Source organism: Saccopteryx leptura, chromosome 1, assembly GCF_036850995.1.
Source record: "Saccopteryx leptura isolate mSacLep1 chromosome 1, mSacLep1_pri_phased_curated, whole genome shotgun sequence".
Lineage (NCBI taxonomy): Eukaryota > Metazoa > Chordata > Mammalia > Chiroptera > Emballonuridae > Saccopteryx > Saccopteryx leptura.
The window spans coordinates 258,979,627-259,000,020 of NC_089503.1; the positions used below are offsets into that span (position 1 = coordinate 258,979,627).

Consider the following 20,394-nt stretch of genomic DNA (forward strand, 5'->3'; position numbering starts at 1 on the left):
GTATTACCCCCACACACACATATCACCCCTGCCCCAGCCCCGCCACCCCTACCTCAGCCAGCTTCCCTCTCCCTGAAACGAGGAACCCACACTCAAGCACCTTCCCTGCCCTTCGTTCTCCCAAGGCTCCATCATACCCTCCCCCTATCTGTTCACCCCTCAGGGGAAGTGGGTCCTATGTGGGAAGAGGGTAATCTGAGAACCTAGGTGGGGGCCAGGGGTGTTCTCATTTGTAATTTGGATGGTGGTCCCATGGGAGACCCCAGGGAGACACCACCAGAGTACAGGTTCTGTACACTATGTATACTTTCCTCTTCATATTGGGGTGCAGCCCTGATTCATGCCACAACATGGGTGAACCCCAAACACATGCTGAGTGAAATCAGCCAGATACAAAAAGACCACAGTGTATGCCCTCACTTATGTGAAATGTCCAGAACAGGCAAATCCATAAGAACAGAAATCAAATTAGTGGTTGCCAGGAACTGGGGGAGGGGGAATGGGAAGTGACTCCTAATGAAGACAGGTCTCCTTTTAGAGTGATGGAAATGTTCTGGAACGTGGTAGAGGTGATGGTTGTACAACATCCTGTATGTACTAAATGCCACTGAATTCTTCACTTTAAAATGGTTAGTTTGCCTGACCAGGTGGTGGTGCAGTGGATAGAGCATCGAACTGGAACGCGAAGGATCCAGGTTTGAAACCCCGAGGTCACCTGCTTGAGTGTGGGCTCATCTGGTTTGAGCACGGCTCACCAGCTTGACTCCAAGGGTGGGACTTGTCTCCCCATCTGCTCCTTCATATCCAGCCTGGTACCCTCCTGGAACTCAGAGCTCTTATCATCCCAGGGCTTGGCAAATTCCTGGAAGGAGCCAGATAATAAATATTTTTGGCTTTGTAGGCCAGATGGTCTCTATCTTAACCACTCTGCCATAGTCGCTCAGAAGCAGCCGTGGACAATCCATTAATGAGCAGGCTCGACTGTGCCAGGAAAACCTCATTTATGGACATTGAGACATGAACAGAATTTTCACATGTCAGGAAATAGTACTCTTCTTTGTTGTTGTTGTTGTTGTTAAGCCATTTACAAATGTGAAAACCACTCTTGACTTATAAGGCAGAACAAAAACATGCAGCAGACTGGATTCAGCCCACAGACCATAATATGCTACATGAACAGTTACGGAGGAAAGAATTCCGATGATTGGTATTTTTAATGTCCAACACTTAAGCCCTGGCCATATAGCTCGGTTGGTTAGAGCACCATCCTGAAGCGCAGATGTTGCTGGTTCGATCCTTGGTCAGGGTACATGCAGGAACAGATGTTCCTGTGTCTTTCTCTCTCTCCTTCCTTCTCTCTCTAAAATCCATAAATTTTAAAAAACAGTGTGATTTTCTTTCTTTAAAAAAAATGACACTTTCTAAAACTTGAGTCTCTCCCACAAACCAAACATAGAGATAAAGAGTACAGCCTGACCAGGCAGTGGCGCAGTGGATGGAGCATCGGACTAGGATGCGGAGGACCCAGGTTCGAGACCCCGAGGTCTCCAACTTGAGCGTGGGCTCATCTGGTTTGAGCAAAGCTCACCAATTTGGACCCAAGGTCACTGGTTCAAGCAAGGGGTTACTCGGTCTGCTGAAGGCCCACGGTCAAGGCACATATAAGAAAGCAATCAATGAACAACTAAGGTGTCACAACGAGAAACTGATGATTGATGCTTCTCATCTCTCTCCATTCCTGTCTGTCTGTCCCTATCTATCCCTCTCTCTGACTCTCTCTCTGTCTCTGTAAAAAAAAAAAAAAGAGTGAGTACAGCCTGACCAGGCAGTAGTGCAGTGGATAGAGCATCAGACCGGGACATGGAGTACCCAGGTTCAAAACTCTGAGATAGCCGGCTTGAGCGCAGGCTCACCAGCTTAAGCACGGGCTCGCTGGCTTAAGCATAGAATCATAGACATGACCCCATTGTCACTGGCTTAAGCAAGGGGTCCACTCACTCTGCTGTAACCCCACCCCCCTGGTCAAGGCACATATGAGAAAGTAATCAATGAACAACTAAGGAGCCGCAACAAAGAATTGATGCTTCTCATCTCTTTCCCTTCCTGTCTGTCTGTCTCTATCTGTCCCTTTCTCTGTCTCTCTCTCTGTCTCTGTCCAAAAAAAAAAAGTGAGTACAGCCATGGCCAGGTAGTTCAGTTGATTAGAGTGTCATCTCAACATGCCAAAGTTGTGGGTTCGATCCCCAGTCAGGGCACATACAAGAATCAACCAATGAAGTCATAAGTAAGTGGAACAACAAATCAATGTTTTTCTTTCCTCCCTTTCTCTCTAAATATTAATTTTTTTAACAATTAAAAAAAAAGAGTAAATACATTGGAGCACGACTGGACTACACACCGTGTGTTCTCCAGTGGTCACTTGGGTCGCTGAGTGACACACGTGTTCTCAGTGCCTAGAAGGAGTTCTGGGCTCCATGCTGAGGCCTGTAGAAATTTTATCCTCACCATCTGAAAATCTGTATTTGTTTTCCTCACAGGCTTTTGGGAATGCCAAAACGGCCCACAATAACAATTCCAGCCGATTTGGGAAATTCATCCAGGTCAACTACCTGGAGAGCGGCATCGTGAGAGGGTGAGTTGGCAGCTGTCTGCACTGTGCGCTCGTTTTAGTCTGGGTCCTGGGCGTCACTGCAGGGAGGAGCCAGTGGGTTTTAAATCCTGGATGTGAAGCTCTGAGCACTGGGTCAAGGTAGGAAGTGTTGGTTGGGGAGGAATGGCACCTTGGTAACTGACCCTGCCATCCTCAGGGCACTGAGCTTGGGTTTGGGCACCAGTGGAGTAAATACAATGAGCTGAAAGTGCTGGTGTGATGAGGTTTGTCAAGAACAGGCAAGGACATACCAATTTGTTTCCTGGTATTGGTGAGGTTTCTTCCTCATTCAGTCTGGGATGCCTCAGGCAGAGTTATGTGGACTCTGGCACTTGCCAAACACGTGTCTCTTTAGCCAGAAGGATATGTGATTCTGGTTAGCAGAATGAGGTGGTTGTCCAGGGAAGTACAGAAAGGTAGGTGGGTGTGTGGGTAGATGGATGGATGGATGGGTAGTTGGGTAGGGAGTAACTGGGTTATAAAGTTGATTGCCTGGTGGAAGTTAAAACAGACCAACATTTATGCCAGAAATGTGAGTTCTTTAGGTGGAGACACAGTTACTTCAACTAAATGTAACATTGAAATTGTGTTTACTTGCACTGTGGGCAGTGGTTATGCTTACAGAAACATCTGGCAGCTTTGCGTAATGAATTAATGTTATAGGGAATTACCTCTTTTGTTATGGTTTTTAAGCCATACCATCATTTCTGAATTCAGTTCTGTAGGACTTTTTTTCTTTAAGAAATGTATATTCTGTCTGACCAGGCAATGGTGCAGTAGATAGAGTGTCAGACTAGGACACAGAGAACCTAGGTTCGAAACCTCGAGGTTGCCGGCTTGAACATCCGGCTTGAGCATGGGCTCACCAGGCTGAGCGAGGGGTCGCTGGCTTGAGCCCAAATGTCGCTGACTTGAGCAGGGGGTCATTCGCTCTGCTGTAGCCCCCTGGTCAGGGCACATATGAGAAAGCAATCACTGAACAACTAGGGAGCTGCAGCGAAGAATTGATGCTTCTCATCTCTCTCCCTCCCTGTCTGTCTGTCCCTATCTGTCCCTCTCTCTGACTCTCTATGTATCTGTCAAAAATAAATAAATAAATAAAAATTTAAAAAAAAAAGGAATGTGTATTCTGTATAGTTTTAATTACTAGTTTTTGTTGTTGTTTTATTTTTAAAGTGAGAAGTGGGGAGGCAGAGAGACAGACTCCCACATGCACCCTAACAAGGATCCACCTGGCAAGTCCCCTACCGGGGCAATACTCTGCCTATCTGGAGCCGCTGCTCCATTGCTTGGCAACCGAGCTATGTCAGTACCTGAAGCAAGGCCATAGAGCCATCCTCATCGCCCAGGGTCAGTTTTGCTCGAACCAGGGGGTGAGAGAGAGAGAGAGAAGGGGGAGGAGTGAAGAGGCAGATGGTTGCTTCTTATGTGTGCCCTGACCGGGAATCAAACCCGGGACTTACACACGCTGGGCCAACATTCTACCACTGAGCCATTAACCGGCCAGGGCCATTAAATTTTTTTAAATTATGATTTAATATAATGTAGTGTTTTGGGGTTGTCCTTATATGCAAAGGTCTCATGAGCCAATAAAACTATTTCAAATTTAAAGAAAGGCATTTCAGCACAATCCATTGCCCAGAATCCTCCCCAACTCTACAATCGGGTGTGAAGGCCAGTGGTGGCGGTGGGACTTGTAAATGTTTCAGGTGATGCTCTGAGCAGCAGGATGAGAAACCCTGCATGTTAGAGGTGGCGAGACCTGAGCAACAGGCTGCTGGAGGCCGAGAGAAGGCACCAGCATTTTAGGAGGAGAGGGGTCCTCAAATGTAACAGGGACTGGGAAGAGATTCCAAACTCTCTGGGTTCTCCTGTTCATCCAAACCTGACTGATGATCATTCCAATTGACAGTTCATATTCAAAATGTGAATAGGAATATTGTTTTCACAAATCCATTGACCTCTGCTTTTCTTTTTCCTGCTGCCCAAGCTCTGACAGGCAGTGGTATGGGTAGGGATCCCTCAATACATGGTCTATTCTGGCTCCTCAGTCCTCTGAGGTGCTTGGGAGCAGGTGATTCTCCTACACCCTCACCTCCTATTCTAGGCTGTCCAAAGTTCCCTTCCCAAGTACTGCTGGGCTCCATCTTGGCACCTTTATGGGCACTATTATCCACCGATAGGGTATGTGCCCCGATTAATCAAACACCTGGAGGTCCCCACTTGTCCTGCAGACCTCTCCTTTTCTCCACAAATACCCCACTCCTTATTTAAAATACTGTTTTTCTTCCATGGTCCAGCAGGATACACCCAGAGTATCTGACTGGGCATAGAACACAGAAACGTACTAATTCTACAGTTTCAGGGGTTCCCTTGTGGGGAGCAGAAATGCAAAGAGACTGACAAGTTTTCCTGGGTCCAGGGCTGGCTTCACAATCCTCAGGCTAGATGCCAGAGTGTTTGCTCTCAGTGGGCACCACTCTGCTCCTCTTCTCCACAGCTCTCCTTCACGTGCTCTCCATTTGGTGTCTTGTGGTTGCTGTAACAAAGCACCACAAACCCAGTGGCTTAAACCAACAGGAATTCTTCTCTCACAGTTGTAGAGGCTGGAAGTCTGAAATCAAGGTACAGCAGGTTTGTGCTTCCTCTGGCGGCTCTAGAGGAGGAACTTCCTTGCCTCCTACAGATTCTGGTGGCCCCAGGCGTTCATTGGCTTGTGCTGATATCACTCCAATCTCTGCCTCCATCTTCACACAGCCTTCCCCTCATTCTGTGTCTCCTTTTCTTTTAGGACATTTGTCTTTAGACTTGGTACCTATGTAGATAGTCCTAGATAATCTTATCTTGAGATCTTCACTTAAGTGCATCTGCAAAGATGTTTTCCAAATAAGATTCTAGTCACAGCCTGACCTGTGGTGGCGCAGTGGGATAAAGCGTCGACCTGAAACACTGAGGTCACCGGTTCGAAACCTTGGGCTTGCCTGGTCAAGGCACATATAGGAGTTGATGCTTCCTGCTCCTCCCCCTTCTCTCTCTCTCTCTCTCTCTCTCTCTCTCACTCACTCCTCTCTCTCTAAAAAATCAATAAATAAAATAAAATAATTCTTTAAAAAAGATTCTAGTCACAGATTCCAAGTGCTGCATGCATGTATCTGCTGGGACCACCTTTGACTCAGTACACCAGTAAGGGTTGGCCATCAGCCAAATGGTGCAGCCTGCCCCACTCACTACAGGCACCTAACAAGCTTAGGGCCAGTGGCCTTGAGTAGCCGAATCTCATAGACCAGCTTTTGAGGGTCATATCTGTGGCCTTGAATTCAGGAAAGGAAGTCCTCTCTTGGCCCACGATGATGATCTGCCCACACTCTGGGGAGGAAGGTGCACTTCCCATACAGGGAGCGGCTGCAGCCAGCTCTCAAGGATTGGGCCCAGACTCTGTTCTGCTTTTGAGCAGGTGATACTTCTTGATGACATATCCTGCTGAGACCAAGGGTCAGGGCAGTCCAGGTCTTTGCCCAGTTCCCCAATTTGCAAGGCCTAGTCCTCCTGTGGGTTCAAGGGCTCAGTGCTGGGGGATCCCTGACCTGCTGCTAACTCCCATTGGGGCCTGGTCTCCAAGGTGATCAGAAAAGGAAAGAGGCCGTTGTCAGTGATGCGACAGCTCCGTGCTGCCAAGTGGTTGCCGTTCTCCCCCATGTGCTGACACAGCCCAGGAAATTGGCCACACATTGAAATTCCAACAGGAATCTGACTCTAGAACTTGATTCAGCCTCCCTCCCGAGGAAAACAAACTGTTGCTAAATTAAATAGTTACTAGCCAGGGCAGGAATAGAAGAAAACATAGGTTTGAAAGAAGGGAGAATGCAGGCCAAGCCCTCGGGAATGCACTTATGCATGGTCTGTGCATGTGTCCCGTACAAGTCGGCAGACGAAAGAAAGGTATCCGGGAGAAACAGGCAACCTGTGTCCAGCAGGTCCTCGATCAGTGTCCTGGCCCTGCCACCTGCTAGGACACCAGCTGTCTCTCCTATAAAATAAGATGGGCTCAGCCTGACCAGGCGGTGGCGCAGTGGAGAGGCGTTGGACTGGGATGCGAAGGACCCAGGTTCGAGATCCCGAGGTCACCAGTTACTCGGTCTGCTGAAGGCCCACATTCAAGGCACATATGAGAAAGCAATCAGTGAACAAACAACTAAGGTGTAGCAACAAAAACTAATGATTGATGCTTCTCATCTCTCTCCGTTCCTATCTGTCTGTCCCTATCTTTCCCTCTCTCTGACTCTCTCTCTTCTCTAAAAAAAAGAAAAAAAAGGATTGGTTCAGATGAGGTTGGCCTGCACACCTGCCCAGCTTCCACACTTGGTAATAGTGGATCCCATGAGAGATAGTCCCTTCTGGCCCCAATGCCAGGTTCCAGTCCCTGCTAGGCTGTCTCCCTCCTGTGAGGTCCCCAACAGTATGTAGCCTCTCCAATTTTAGTACCTCATCCATTGACAGAATTCATTATGCCCACCGCAGAGGGATGGGAGGATTCAAGGTATTGAATCCTATGAAACAGTGCCTGGAACATTTGCCGTCACTACTCTTAGTGACAGTGTGGCTATAGAGGTGCCCAGGACCTGCCTCAACACCTGCACAGCCTCACAGATCCATGTCCATCAAATGTTATCAACTGATGAACAAATAAACAAAGTATGGTATATCCACATATGTAACATATCATTCAGCCGTAAAAATGAATGAAGTTCTGATACATGATACACCTGACTAGGCGGTGGCGCAGTGGATAGAGCTTCGAACTGGGCCGCGGAGGACCCAGGTTTGAAACCCCAAGGTCGCTGGCTTGAGCACGGGATCATAGACATGACCCCGTGGTCTCTGGCTTGAGCCCAAAGGTCACTGGCTTGAACCCAAGGTCACTGGCTTGAGCAAGGGGTCACTCGCTCTGCTGTAGCCCCCCAGTTAAGGCACATATGATAAAGCAATCAATGAACAACTAAAGTACCACAATGAAGAACTGATGCTTCTCATCTCTGTCCCTTTCTGTCTGTCTGTTCCTATCTGTCCCTCTCTCTGTCTTTCTCTCTGTCCTTGTGACACACATACAAAAAAAAAGAAGAAGAAATGAAGTTCCGATACATGATGCAATATGACTTAACCTCAGATTCACTGGGCAGAGGTGAAAGAAGTCAGACCAAAGATACATACTGAATGATTCTATTTCTTTAAAATTCTAGAATATCCAAACTAGTCTAAAAGGGGCTGATCAGTGGCTGCTTGGGAATGGGTGTGGGGAGGAATGCTATAGTAGTCAAGGAAGCTTTTCCAGGTGGTAGATGTGTTCACTGTCTTGATCATGGTGATGGGGTTCGTGGATGTTTGCATGTGTTACCACTCATCAAATCACACATTTTAAGTTTATTATGTATTCAATTACTCTTAATAAAGCCGATTTTAAAATTGATAGAGATTATGAAAGGACCTGGTTAAAACTTATCACACTGTCACTTTAAGTATGCATAGTTTATTCAATAAAGCTGTAAAAAGAATAGAAAAATGAATATATTATTTTATATCTAAATTGTCCATTGGAAAAACATTTAATTGGCTGGGAAGATAGTGGGAGCAAGGGGAGACTTTCCTATAACATTCAGGATCACGTGGGTACAGTTGCTCCAGTTCCCGCCTCCTCGGAGGGAGGTCCCCCATAACGCCATCAGGGTTCTCTACATCTGGTCTGGGGAGAAGTGTCAGCCTAGGTTCCTTATTTTTATAGATGGTAACCATAGGGTGAGGCAACATTTAGTGTAATTGTATTTGCAATGTCGAGGTTGCGTTTGGACTGGTTCTGTTGACATTCAAGGTGATTATATTTACATTTAGGATGATTATAACTACATACCTCTATATGTTTAGTGTTTAAGGAAGTTAATGTGCAGCTGACTTTACCTACATAACAAATTAGTTCTTTAAAGAAACATTAGAACATAATATTTTACTCTTTCTTTTCCCTTTAATGACAGAGCTGTTGTTGAAAAATACCTGCTTGAAAAGTCTCGCCTGGTCTCTCAGGAGAAGGATGAGAGGTAGGAGATCTCCGTGAGCAATTGCATTTGCCTTCCCTGTGGAAGAGAGAAGCAGAAGTTCTGAGATCGCGGAACTCTCATAGGAGGCGTGACACAGCTCCCCAGGGAGCAGGGCCTGCTCTGTGGCCCCAAGCTTTGTGCTTATATTTCCTGAGTCACCTTTTTGTGCTTGTTTGCCTCCCTAGGACTTTTACCCATGTGGTTAGATTAGTCATCTCTGATTGACCAGTGAGGAAGACATACACCCGCCCACCAAACCCCCCACACCTCCAAGAAATCTCACTGGAGAAGCTCATGTTTGGGGAGTTTTTAAGTGATACTAAGAATCGACTTGTTGTCTTAAATTGCTACATATTTGAGGTGCATTTTCCTCCCTGGTTTGATTCTGAAGCAGTATTAATCGTGATTTGAAGAATAACTGTTGCTTGGCCTCTAAAAATTACTTTTTTCCCTTAATTTTGACCTGCAGAAACTACCACGTGTTTTATTATTTGTTACTTGGCATCAGCAAGGAAGAGCAAAAAGAATTTCAGCTCAAACAGCCTGAAGATTATTTCTACCTCAACCAGGTAAACACCGAGCCCTAGCCACAAATTCCACCTCTTTTCCCTATGGGCTGTTTATGCTCCACCCGGAGGTCAGAGGCCATGTGCCTTGGCCCTCTCCAACCCCCAAACTGGCTCCAAGGAGGCCCAGAGGAGGCAGCATAAAGGAACCCATTTATTCCCCATGTCCTGGGCTCTGCCCTGTTAGTTCCAGCCAAAATCACTCCCACACACCACCCTCTCCAACCCAGAAATACCCAGTGTCGCTGACTTTGTTTTTTAGCATAACTTGAAGATTGAAGATGGAGAAGACCTAAAGCATGACTTTGAAAGACTCAAGCAGGCCATGGAGATGGTGGGCTTCCTCCCCGCCACCAAGAAGCAGTAAGTGGGCTGGCTAGCCATCCCACCATCTCCTACGTGGGCACCCCCAGATCTTATGGTCACTCTCTGAGATCTGAGTGCCACCCCATTAGAGGCTGCACTAAAAAGGATCACCCAGTGATGATAAGCACAAGGGACTCTCATCATTAGTCATTGGGAGATGCCGACTAAAACCACAGGGGCTTTGCCCTACACTGTTAACATACTTAACAGTATGGAACTATATACTGTACTTAAAAAATGGTTAAGATGGGGCTCTTGCCTGGTGGCTAAAGCATCGACCCAACACCCAGAGTTTATAGGTTCTATCCCCAGTCAGATCACCTATGAGAAGCAATCAGTGAGTACACAACTAAATGGAAAAACTAAGTGAAACAATGAATTGATGCTTCTCTCTTTGTCTCTCTCCCTGTCTCGCTCCCTCCCTACCTTCCTCTCTTCCTCTCCTGAAAATCAATGGACAAAAATGTTTTGAATGGTTTCTGTGGTAGATTTTTTATGATGTGTATGTTACACCATTAAAAATGTTTTTAATTTTTGAAAAACACACGGGGTGCGCTGCACACCTGCTGGTATATCCAGCAAGAACACCCACACACTGCTGGGGTTGCAGATTGGGCCAACCACTTTGGAAAACCATTTGACTGCTTTCTACTACAGCTGTGTGTACACAATGAAACATACATTTGCTCACTGAAAGGCACGCACACAGATGCACAGAGCAACCTCTTTCATAACAGCCCCAAAGCCTGGAAACCACCCCTAACATGCCCACCAACTAGAGATTAAATAAATAAACAAATGTCAGTTTATCCATGCAGGGGTCAGCAGACTTTCTGGAGAGGGCCAAATTATAAATATTTTCAGCTTTGTGAGCCAGACAGTCTCTGTTACATGTTCTTCTCTGCATTTCATTTTGCTTTTTAAAGACCTTTTAGAAACCAAACCAAACACTTCTCGAGGCTATACAGAAACGAGGACAAGTTTGCCAGCTCCTGGACTGCCACACACAGCAGCAGCAGTTGTGACTGAAGATGCCGATTCTGTCCCTAGGGGAAACCTTGTCTGGAGACATTTTGGTTGTCACATTGCACGTGTATGGGATGCTGGTCAGCATCACACAGTGCCCAGTATACCCTTCCACCCAGCAAAGAATAATCTAGGCCCAGGTGCCAGCAGTGCCAAGGCTGTGTGATAAGCTGGTCTGTAGCAGTGAGAGTGAACCAGCTGAGCCTATGCAGTAACATACGTCGTCCCCACATCACAGTTTTCAGTGACTGGCCACATACAAGTACATATGACAAATCATGGACATCAAATTCATGGATGTTAAATATCAGGACAACAGTTCCTGTCTGGGGCAGGGTGGTGCAGAGCCTAGAACGTTATATTCCTTGGTCTGAGTGGTAATAAATGAGAATCCATTCATTTGGTGACAATTCATCGCCACATTTGGGAATTGTGTAGTTTTTTGCATGTGCATGTTATGCCTCCATAAAAATATTTTTAGCACCCCTCTTACAAAAATAAAAAATAGAGATATCTTTCTACCAAGTCACCTCGCACAGAGAGAGACCCCGACAGAGGATGGGATTCTATGTTTTTCAAACTTTGTATGTTCTGTCTAGAATTTAATAGGGTTTCAAATTCAGCCCAGTTGGCTAGAAGCCTCTATCATCTCACAATTGTAGAAACTGCCCCAATCGAAGCTTCTTTTCTCTCCCAGGATTTTTTCTGTCCTTTCGGCTATCCTGTACCTGGGCAATGTCACATACAAGAAGAGGGCCACAGGTCGAGATGAAGGCCTGGAAGTTGGACCCCCCGAGGTGCTAGACACACTGTCACAGCTTCTGAAGGTACTACTCCCTGTCCTTGGTCACCATGGGATGTGCTGAGCCACCTCAGGAGAGCTGAAACCACTGTGGCCTCAGAGTACCCAGAACTTTCTATAAACTAGAGCCTATACCTGCTTCTTTGCCACCATCTCTACCAAGTCCCTTCCTCCTTTCTGAGGGACACCCTCCTGGGCAGGGACACCTCCCACTTCAGCTCCTAATGCAGAAAGACTTTAAACCATAGTATTTTTGTTTGTTTGTTTGTTTTGGGGGTGTATTTTTCTGAAGTGAGAAGTGAGGGCAGCAGACAGACTTCCGCATGCATCCCGACCAGGATCCCCCCTGCATGACCAGGAGGCGATGCTCGCCCACCAGGGGGTGATGCTCCACTGCAATCTGGAGCCATTCTAGCACCTGAGGCAGAGGCCATTGAGCCACCCTCAGCACCTGGGCCAACTTTGCTCCCATGGCACCTTGGCTGTGGGAGGGGAAGAGAGAAATAGAGAGAAAGGACAGAGGGAAGAGTGGAGAAGCAGATAGGCGCTTCTCCTGTGTGCCCTGGCCAGGAATCGAACCCGGGACTTCCACACACCAGGCCAATGCTCTACCAGGGCTTTTAAACCATAGTTTGATCAGCGAGCTCATCTCCTCATCAGACCTGCCATCTTCTTATTATTGTTTCTCAACCCCAAGGGCAATGTCTGGAAGCATTTTTCGTTGTCACAATTTAGGGGGCTACTGGCATCTAGTTGGTGGGGGCCATGGATGCTGCTTAACATCATATAATGCATACAATGGCCACCCCCACAGCAAAGAATGATACAGCCTCAAATGTCATTGGTGCCAAGGCTGCGAAGCCGTGCCCTCATTCGTTCTGTTTGCTAAGTACATATTCCACCTACTGGGGGATCGGGGCAGCTTCCCCTGTTCCTGCTCTAGACTGCTGCTGGCTAGTGTAGGGGACTGGCTTAGCAGTCAGGGAGGGCCAGTCCCCTCGGTGGCCCCTGCACATAGGCTGGAATAGCTATAAGTGCAGGTCACCAGGCAGCACGTGAACCTGAGGCCTGCAGTAACACCCCAGCTATGCAACCACACACCCAGGGCTGTCAGCCTTGGGTGTTGAGCAAGCCTCTGGGTGTGACATTCTTAAACACACTGAGCATAGTGCACATTGTAGGTTGGCAGCCCTGAGGGTAGGCTTTGGGCCCACTTCCTAGCACAACCCCACTGGTCCTTCTCTGGCCTTCCTCAGGCTTCAGGCCTTGTCTCAATGACACAAGAATCCACTGGACAACTTCTTCATCTCCACACCCCTTTATCTCCCTCCTTGACCTTAAAACAGGTGAAGCGAGAAATCTTGGTGGAGGTTCTGACCAAAAGAAAAACGGTTACTGCCAATGACAAGCTCATCCTTCCCTACAGTCTCAATGAGGTGAGCACTGCCCTGGGCTTTCACAGGGCACTGGACACCAAACACAAAGGAGAGGACGTCCTTTCGAAACAGCCAGCATTGGTGACATTTTTCCTGCTTAAGTGAAAGAGGAGAACCCTGTGGTGCCTCTGGTTCTCAGGTCAGCTTAGGCTCAGCACAAACTAGCTTAGACAGCAAACTGTAGCTTACAAGTCAGAGCATGGGCCACCTTCGTGTGCATGCTGGTTCTCATCAGCTGAGGTAGTGAGACCTGCAGCCAAATTCGGCCCACTACTAGCTTTTGTAAATAAAGTTTTATTGGCATGCTGCCACACTCATTTATTTACATGCTGCTTTCCTGCTACAGCGCAGAGCTAAGGAGTTGCAACAGAGATCCTGTCTGGCCTGAGAAACTGAGAGTATTGGTTCTCTGGCCCTTTGCAAAAAATTTTTGTTGATCCCAGAGCTACAACGTGACCTTTCCAACCTAGTGTGGGTCCCTAAATGTTGACAAGGTGCCTCTTTCTGGCCTTGCCCCAGCCTGGGTATTTATGGTGTGTTTTTCAAGGGCAGTGTGACTGTGCTTGCAGCTTGGACAGCAGCAGGAAAGTAGCCACAGGGAGGATTTTTAGCAGGTGGTGGAAGCTGCTTGGGCATCTCAGACGGGCACCATGGACAGTCTGAGCCACCAGGGGCACCCTGTAATGTACCGGACCCCGGGACCCCCAGCAGCACGGCTACCCCCCGAGGCACCTTGTGAGAGGGGCCAGGCTGCATTTCTCAAGCCTCCTTTTCCACGGCTTCCCAGGAAAGGCAAAACCAGAGGGGTGTTCTAGGTTTTGATTGCAGCCAACTATGTCTGTCACAATTTATATCTGAACACATAAAAAAAGGAATTTCCTGTATGTAAATTAGACCTTCATAAGACCTTTAAAAAGTTGTTAAAGTCATCACTGCTTTTATGATGTTGGTCCAGTGATGCTCCTAGAACAGCAAGGGGCCTGGCTTTGAACCCAGCTGGGCCTCCTGGCTAGTTTTCCCTCCTTGAGCCTACGGTCCAACCTCATCAGTCCCAGTAGCTCTGAGGAGTGAGCTGACACATGATAAAGACAGCCGAACCACACAGGCTGCTGGGTCAAGGCTTTTCCGTTCAGGCTTCAGTGTGCAAGGAAGTCTGAGCTGACAGGGTGGTATGAAAAGTCAGGAGTGTCAGATGAGTTGGCTTTTTAAAGTCACTACCTCAACTTCCCCTGTGTGCAGACCTTGGGGTAGTGCCTGCGGGGCCCATTTTGCTGAGGTTTGACACCCTCTCTGTGCTCACAGGCTATCACCGCCCGCGACTCCATGGCCAAGTCTCTGTACAGCGCCCTGTTCGACTGGATTGTGCTGCGCATTAACCATGCCCTCCTCAATAAGAAAGACATGGAAGAGTCTGTCTCAGTGAGTGCCCACCCCCACCCCATTGCCCTAGCAAGCTGGCCTGAGGGAGACTGTACCCTCTCTGCCACTCAGGTGGATGGCCTGTGACTTTGGATGCCAAGGCTGCTGTAGGCAGTGTCAGCCAAGAAGCCAGTTCCTCCCATTCCAGGGAACAGAACAGGATGCAATTCTCAGGGCCCAGCATGATATGAAAACACGGGCTCCTTGTTCAAATATTATAGGTTCTGCCCTGAACTGTAGTAGTACAGTGGATAAAAGTATCAACCTGGAACTCTGGGGTCACTGCTTCAAAACCCTGGGCTTGCCTGGTCAAGACTCATATGGGAGTTGATGCTTCCTGCTCCTCCCCCCCCTTCTTTCTCTCTCTCTCTTTCTCTCTCTCTCTCTCTGTCTTTCTCTCTCTGTCTCTTTCTCTTCCCCTCTCCTTCCCTCTCTCTCCTCCCCACTCTAAAATGAATAAATAAAATCTAAATATGTGTGTGTGTGTGTGTGTGTGTGTGTGTGTGTGTGTGTGTGTGTGTGTGTGTTAGTTACAGGTTCCAGGGCAGCGATAGCAGAGTATTCAGTGGAGCACAGGGCCCTCCCAACATGACAGAACTGGTGCTCCCAAGGAGGACCTGCCAATAACAACTGTTTTCTTTGTCCCTCCAGTGCTTGTCCATCGGGGTCCTTGACATCTTTGGGTTTGAGGATTTTGAGAGGAACAGTTTTGAACAGTTCTGCATCAACTATGCCAATGAGCAGCTCCAGTATTACTTCAACCAGCACATTTTCAAACTAGAGCAGGTAAGGAAGTGCCAGTGTCACCCAACCAAACCCAAGGGAGGACAGGATGAGCTAGAACTGGGATCTCCCTAGAGGCTTGGTTTGTCATCAAACCTACCCCAGAATTTTCTCTGCAAAAAGAGAAAGTCAAAAAAATTCCGCCCAGCCTGAGATGAGGCAAACCATTGGGGATGTTTCTGGCCACATGTCAGTTTTTCACCTTCTTTCTGCTCAAATGTGAATGTCTTTTAATGGGAAAGAAATGGAGTTGCTTTATAAGCGTTTACTTTGGTCAACAATATTGATTACCTATGTTATATCTTTTCAGTACTAAATACTCAGCCATATTTGCCCACATATTACCCTTCACGTTGATGATTTTGACAGGAAAAAACTGATGGGGTTATGTAATTATTTAGCTGATTTTACTATTATGTTTTCTGGCTGTTTGTTGGTCCAAATTGAGTTGTGTGGGAAAAGCAAAGCACAAAATTGCAAAGATTTGGATATATAAAATTGAATTAAGTATATTATTAAAGTTATCTTCACCCATTTCTTTTTACATTTTAAAATTTGACTAAGTAAATTTGAAGTTATGTAGGTCACTTACATTATATGGCTATTGTAGACATTGCAGCCCCAGAGCAGGGGCCCAGGGGTCAAATCCAGCCCCACTGCCTTTATTTTATAAATAAGATTTTATTGGCACATGGACACACCCATTTAGTTACATATCCCTGGCTGCTTTGAAGATACAACAACAAATCTGAATAATTATGACAGATACCATCTAACTCCTACAGCCTAAAATATTTACAGTCTGGTTTTTTACAGTGAAAGTTTGCTGATTCCTGTGTGACTTTAAGTGTGATGTTAAGCACCTTGCTGTGATAAATGTTTGAAACTGTACATTCTGTTTCATGTCGCTAATTATTAACTGACATAATAATCTTATATAATTATTAATGCACTTCAATTATAATATGTATTCTGTTACACATCTGTATATAGGTATGTGCATGCATATGTAAATACAGGGGTAGGCAAAAGTAGATTTACATTTGTTCATGTGGAAAAGGACATGCCTCTTATAATTATTAGAACAGTTTTATTAACTCAAAACAAGGTCACTGTAACTATAAACCTATTGTGTTTATGTGTAACATGTGCTATGTACACATTAGCAAAGCCATGAGATAATGAACTTACTGGATACCCCACCCAAACCCTGCAGGAGGAGTACCAGAGCGAAGGGATCTCATGGCACAACATTGACTACACAGACAATGTCGGCTGCATCCATCTCATCAGCAAGAAGCCCACTGGCCTCTTCTATCTGCTAGATGAAGAGAGCAAGTGAGTGTCCATGTCCTGGTCCATCCACAAACCCGGGCACTCAGTCCAATTTCACAGCCCCTAGAGACTTACTCCAAATCCAGACATCCCAAAAACTTCTGAGTTTCTCAGACTCAATTGGCCGCAAATCTTGACCTCACATTTGCGAAATACTCGTACCATTCACCATGGAAATATTTAACATGTGCAATATCTGAACTCTGAAACACGCCCACCCAGGAGTTCTTGGGAAAGGATTCATGGGATCTGTAGCTAGAAACTGGGAACAGGGTTTGGTGCATCCTTGCAAAGGGTAGCATGTGGACTCAGGAGTCCAGATGCCTACTGTCTGTGGAGCCTGGCATCCCAGGATTTTTTTTTTTTTGACAGAGACAGAGAGAGGGACAGATAAGGACAGACAGGAAGGGACAGAGATGAGAAGCATCAATTCTTTGTTGTGGCATCTTAGTTGTTCATTGATTGCTTTCTCATATGTGCCTTGCCCAGGGGCTACAACAAATGGAGTGACCCCTTTGCTCAAGCCAGCGACCCTGGACTTAAGCTGATGAGCCTTGCTCAAACCAAATGAGCCCACACTCAAGCTGGTGACTTCAGGGTTTCAAACCTGGGTCCTCCACATCCCAGCCCGTCACTCTATCCACTGCACTATCACCTGGTCAGGCCATGTCCACAGGATTTGATGAGAACTGGAAGAGTATTTATTTTTTTTTTTTTTAGGTGAGAGGAGGGGAGATAGTGAAACAAACTCCCACATGCACCCTGACTGGGATCCACCCAACAACTTCCACCTGAGGCTGATGCTCTAGCACCAAGCTATTTTTAGTATCTGAGGCGGATGCACTCATACCAACCAAGCAACCCTAAGCACCCAGGACATGCTCAAACCAGTCGAGCCACTGGCTGTGTGAGGGGGAGAGGGAGAGAAGAGGTGCCAGAGGGGAGAAGCAGATGGTCACTTCTCCTGTGTGCCCTGATTGGGAATTAAATTTAGGGCATCGATATGCTGGGCCAGTCCTCTATCCACTGAGCAACCAGCCAGGACCTGGAATGATATTTCTAAGGTGCCTCATACTCAGCCACCCAGGCAGTCACTGAAATCATAGTCACTAAAATTCACTTACTGAATTCATTTTCTGCAACTGCTATAAACAATAGAACGGGGCAGCTTAAACAATAGAAATTTATTCTGTCATGGTTCTAGAGGCCAGAAGTCCAAAATCAATGTCAGTGGCCTGAAATCAAGGTGTTGGCAGGACCACACTCCCTACAAAGGCTCTAAGGGAGAATCCTTCCTGCCTCTTTCCAGCTCCTAGCGGCCCCAGGTATCTTTAGCTTTGGCTGCATCACCCATCTCTGCTTCTGTGGTCACATCACCATCTCTTCTGTCTGTCTTTTTTTTCTTTTTAATTAAGTGAGAGGCAGGGAGGCAGACAGATAGACTCTTGCATGCACCCAGACCAGGGTCCACCTGGCAACCCCTACAGGACTATACTCTGCCCATCTGGGGCCATTACTTTGTTGCTCAGGCAACCGAGCTATTTTAGTGCCTGAAGTGAGGCCATGGAGCCATCCTCAGTGCCTAAGGCCAACTTGATTGAACGATTTGAGCCATGGCTACAGGAGGGGAAGAGACAGAGGGAGGAAAAGAGAGAGAGAGAAGGAGAGGGGGCAGGGTAGAGAAGCAAATGGTCACTTCTCCTGTGTGCCCTGAACCTGGGACTTCCACATGTGGACCAACGCTCTACTGCTGAGCCAACTGGCCAGAGCCTTGTCTCCTTTCCTATTTTTTTCTTTTTTTTTTCCTTGTATTTTTCTGAAGTGAGAAGTGAGAAGGCAGAGAGACAGACTCCACATGTGCCCAACTGGGATCCACCGAGCAGGCCAACGGAGGGGGGGGGCGATGCTCTGCCCATCTGGGGCATTATTTTGTTGCAACTGGAGCCATTCTAGCACCTGAGGCGAAGGCCATAGTGCCATCCTCAGCACCCAGGCCAACTTTGTTCCAATGGAGCCTTGGCTGCAGGAGGGGAAGAGAGAGACAGGGAGAAAAGAGAGGAGGAAGGATAGAGAAGCAGATGGGAGCTTCTGCTGTGTGTCCTGGTCAGGAATCGAACCTGGGACTACCACACACCTGGCTGACGCTCTGCCACTGAGCCAGCTGGCCAGGGCCTTGTCTCTTTTTCTTATAAAGACCCCAGTCATATTTATTGTATTAGTGCCCACCATTATAACCTAATTTTAACTTGACTACATCTACAAAGACCCAATTTCCAAATAAGGTCACATTCATAACTTCCAGGTATCAGGACATGTCTTTTTATTAACACTTCTTGATTGAGTCCATGTGGGGCTGGAATGATCAAGCTCACCTCCTCCTGCCTCACACCAAGTCCCCCTCCAAGATGGGGACAGATAGTTCATTCACACCAGAATCCAAAAAGAGAACCTTCAGATGAGAGAAAGGGCAGGGTGCTAGGAGTGGCTAGCTAAATCATCACTTCCGGAAAACACCCAGACCTGCGTGTGCGGGAAGCATAGGAGGCAAGACCAGGCACCCAGCATGGTCAGATCTTTGTTTAAAATCTGGCCATTTTGGCCCTGACTGGTGGTGGCACAGTGGACAGAGTGTCGACCTGGGATGGTGAGGTTGCAGGTTCGAAACCTCGAGGACACCGGCTTGAGCACAGGCTCATCCAGTTTGAGCACAGAATCACTGACTTGAGCAAGGAGTCACGGGCTCAACTGGAGTCCCCCAGTTAAGGCATGTATGAGAAGTAATCAGTGAACAACTGAAGTGCCATGACTACAGGTTGATGCTTTTCATCTATATCCCTTCCTGTCTCTTTCCCTCTCTCTCAAAAAAAAAAAAATGGCCATTTTGTTTTATCAGGGATTTTTTTATTTTACATTGATTTGGATTTTCTAAAATAGTACATTTAAGTATTATTTATCAAGATTACTATACGAGGTGGTCCCTCACTTTCCACATGCTTTCCTCAACCCTGGAAATGATTTGCTTTGTAGCTATAGGATCTTGTCCTTCGACAACAGTGAGCAGTGAGCATTGGGGATTCGGAGTCATATTGTACTGCTGTGTTTTCGGCAAGGTTGGGTGGGCATAGGCAGGGCATGCCAAAGTCAGCTATGGCATATCCTTCTTGGGAGGCAGAAATAGCCAGGTACAGTGGGTGCCTTATTCTCCCCCCACTCTCCTCCCTCTAATGGGCAAGACCCCCTCCAAGACACAGCATCCGGATGCAGATGGATCTAAGGCCAGAGTCACCCTGTCCGGGGATCGTTCCTGGGAGCTGCCCACCATAGGTCTAAGTCCCAGTCTTACCATTCTACTCTACCCCAATCTGAACTCACTCCACAGCCCTGAGTGCTTTCTTTTGCCTTTGGCCCTCTCATATCAAGCAGCAGGATGCTGCCCTCACCTTGTCACCCAGAGCAGCCTAAGCACCGCCTGCCTGCCCGCCTGCCTCGGTGGCAGAGAACCTGAAACCTGCCATGCAGAGTGGGTAACGGGCCACCATTCTTGCAGCTAACTGTTTGGAATCTTCTTCCCAGTTTCCCCCATGCCACAAGCCAGACCCTGCTGGCCAAGTTCAAACAGCAGCATGAAGACAACAGGTACTTCCTCGGCACTCCCATCATGGAGCCAGCATTCATCATTCAGCACTTCGCAGGGAAGGTGAAATATCAGATTAAGGTAGGAGTCAGGCCCAGGAGGTGGGAAAGGGATCACATGGGTGACACTGAGGCCCCTTCCTTCTGGTGCTTGCTTAGTCCATCCCCTTTAGATCAGTCATGCTGGGCAGGGTGCTCAGACCCAGCCCCAGATCTCCAACTCCGCAGGCAGAAACCACTCTCTGTTGTTACGATGGGTCCCAACCTGTCACCAGCCCTTCTTGTCCTAGCA

The 20,394-nt window shown here is 47.2% G+C and overlaps 1 protein-coding gene across 19 annotated transcripts in view; it reads left to right on the forward strand.

Moving 5' to 3' along the window:
* The window catches only part of MYO9B (myosin IXB), an 89,246-nt gene that overhangs the window by 38,706 nt on the left and 30,146 nt on the right, over nt 1-20,394 (forward strand). For all 19 annotated transcript variants that reach the window (XM_066348996.1, XM_066348953.1, XM_066349079.1 and 16 more), the window contains exons 3-12: nt 2,538-2,632; nt 8,674-8,736; nt 9,206-9,305; nt 9,565-9,665; nt 11,392-11,521; nt 12,843-12,932; nt 14,235-14,351; nt 15,003-15,137; nt 16,351-16,472; nt 20,043-20,184. In XM_066348996.1, the coding sequence (XP_066205093.1) occupies nt 2,538-2,632; nt 8,674-8,736; nt 9,206-9,305; nt 9,565-9,665; nt 11,392-11,521; nt 12,843-12,932; nt 14,235-14,351; nt 15,003-15,137; nt 16,351-16,472; nt 20,043-20,184 (1,095 nt within the window). The remainder of the gene's footprint in view (nt 1-2,537; nt 2,633-8,673; nt 8,737-9,205; nt 9,306-9,564; nt 9,666-11,391; nt 11,522-12,842; nt 12,933-14,234; nt 14,352-15,002; nt 15,138-16,350; nt 16,473-20,042; nt 20,185-20,394) is intronic.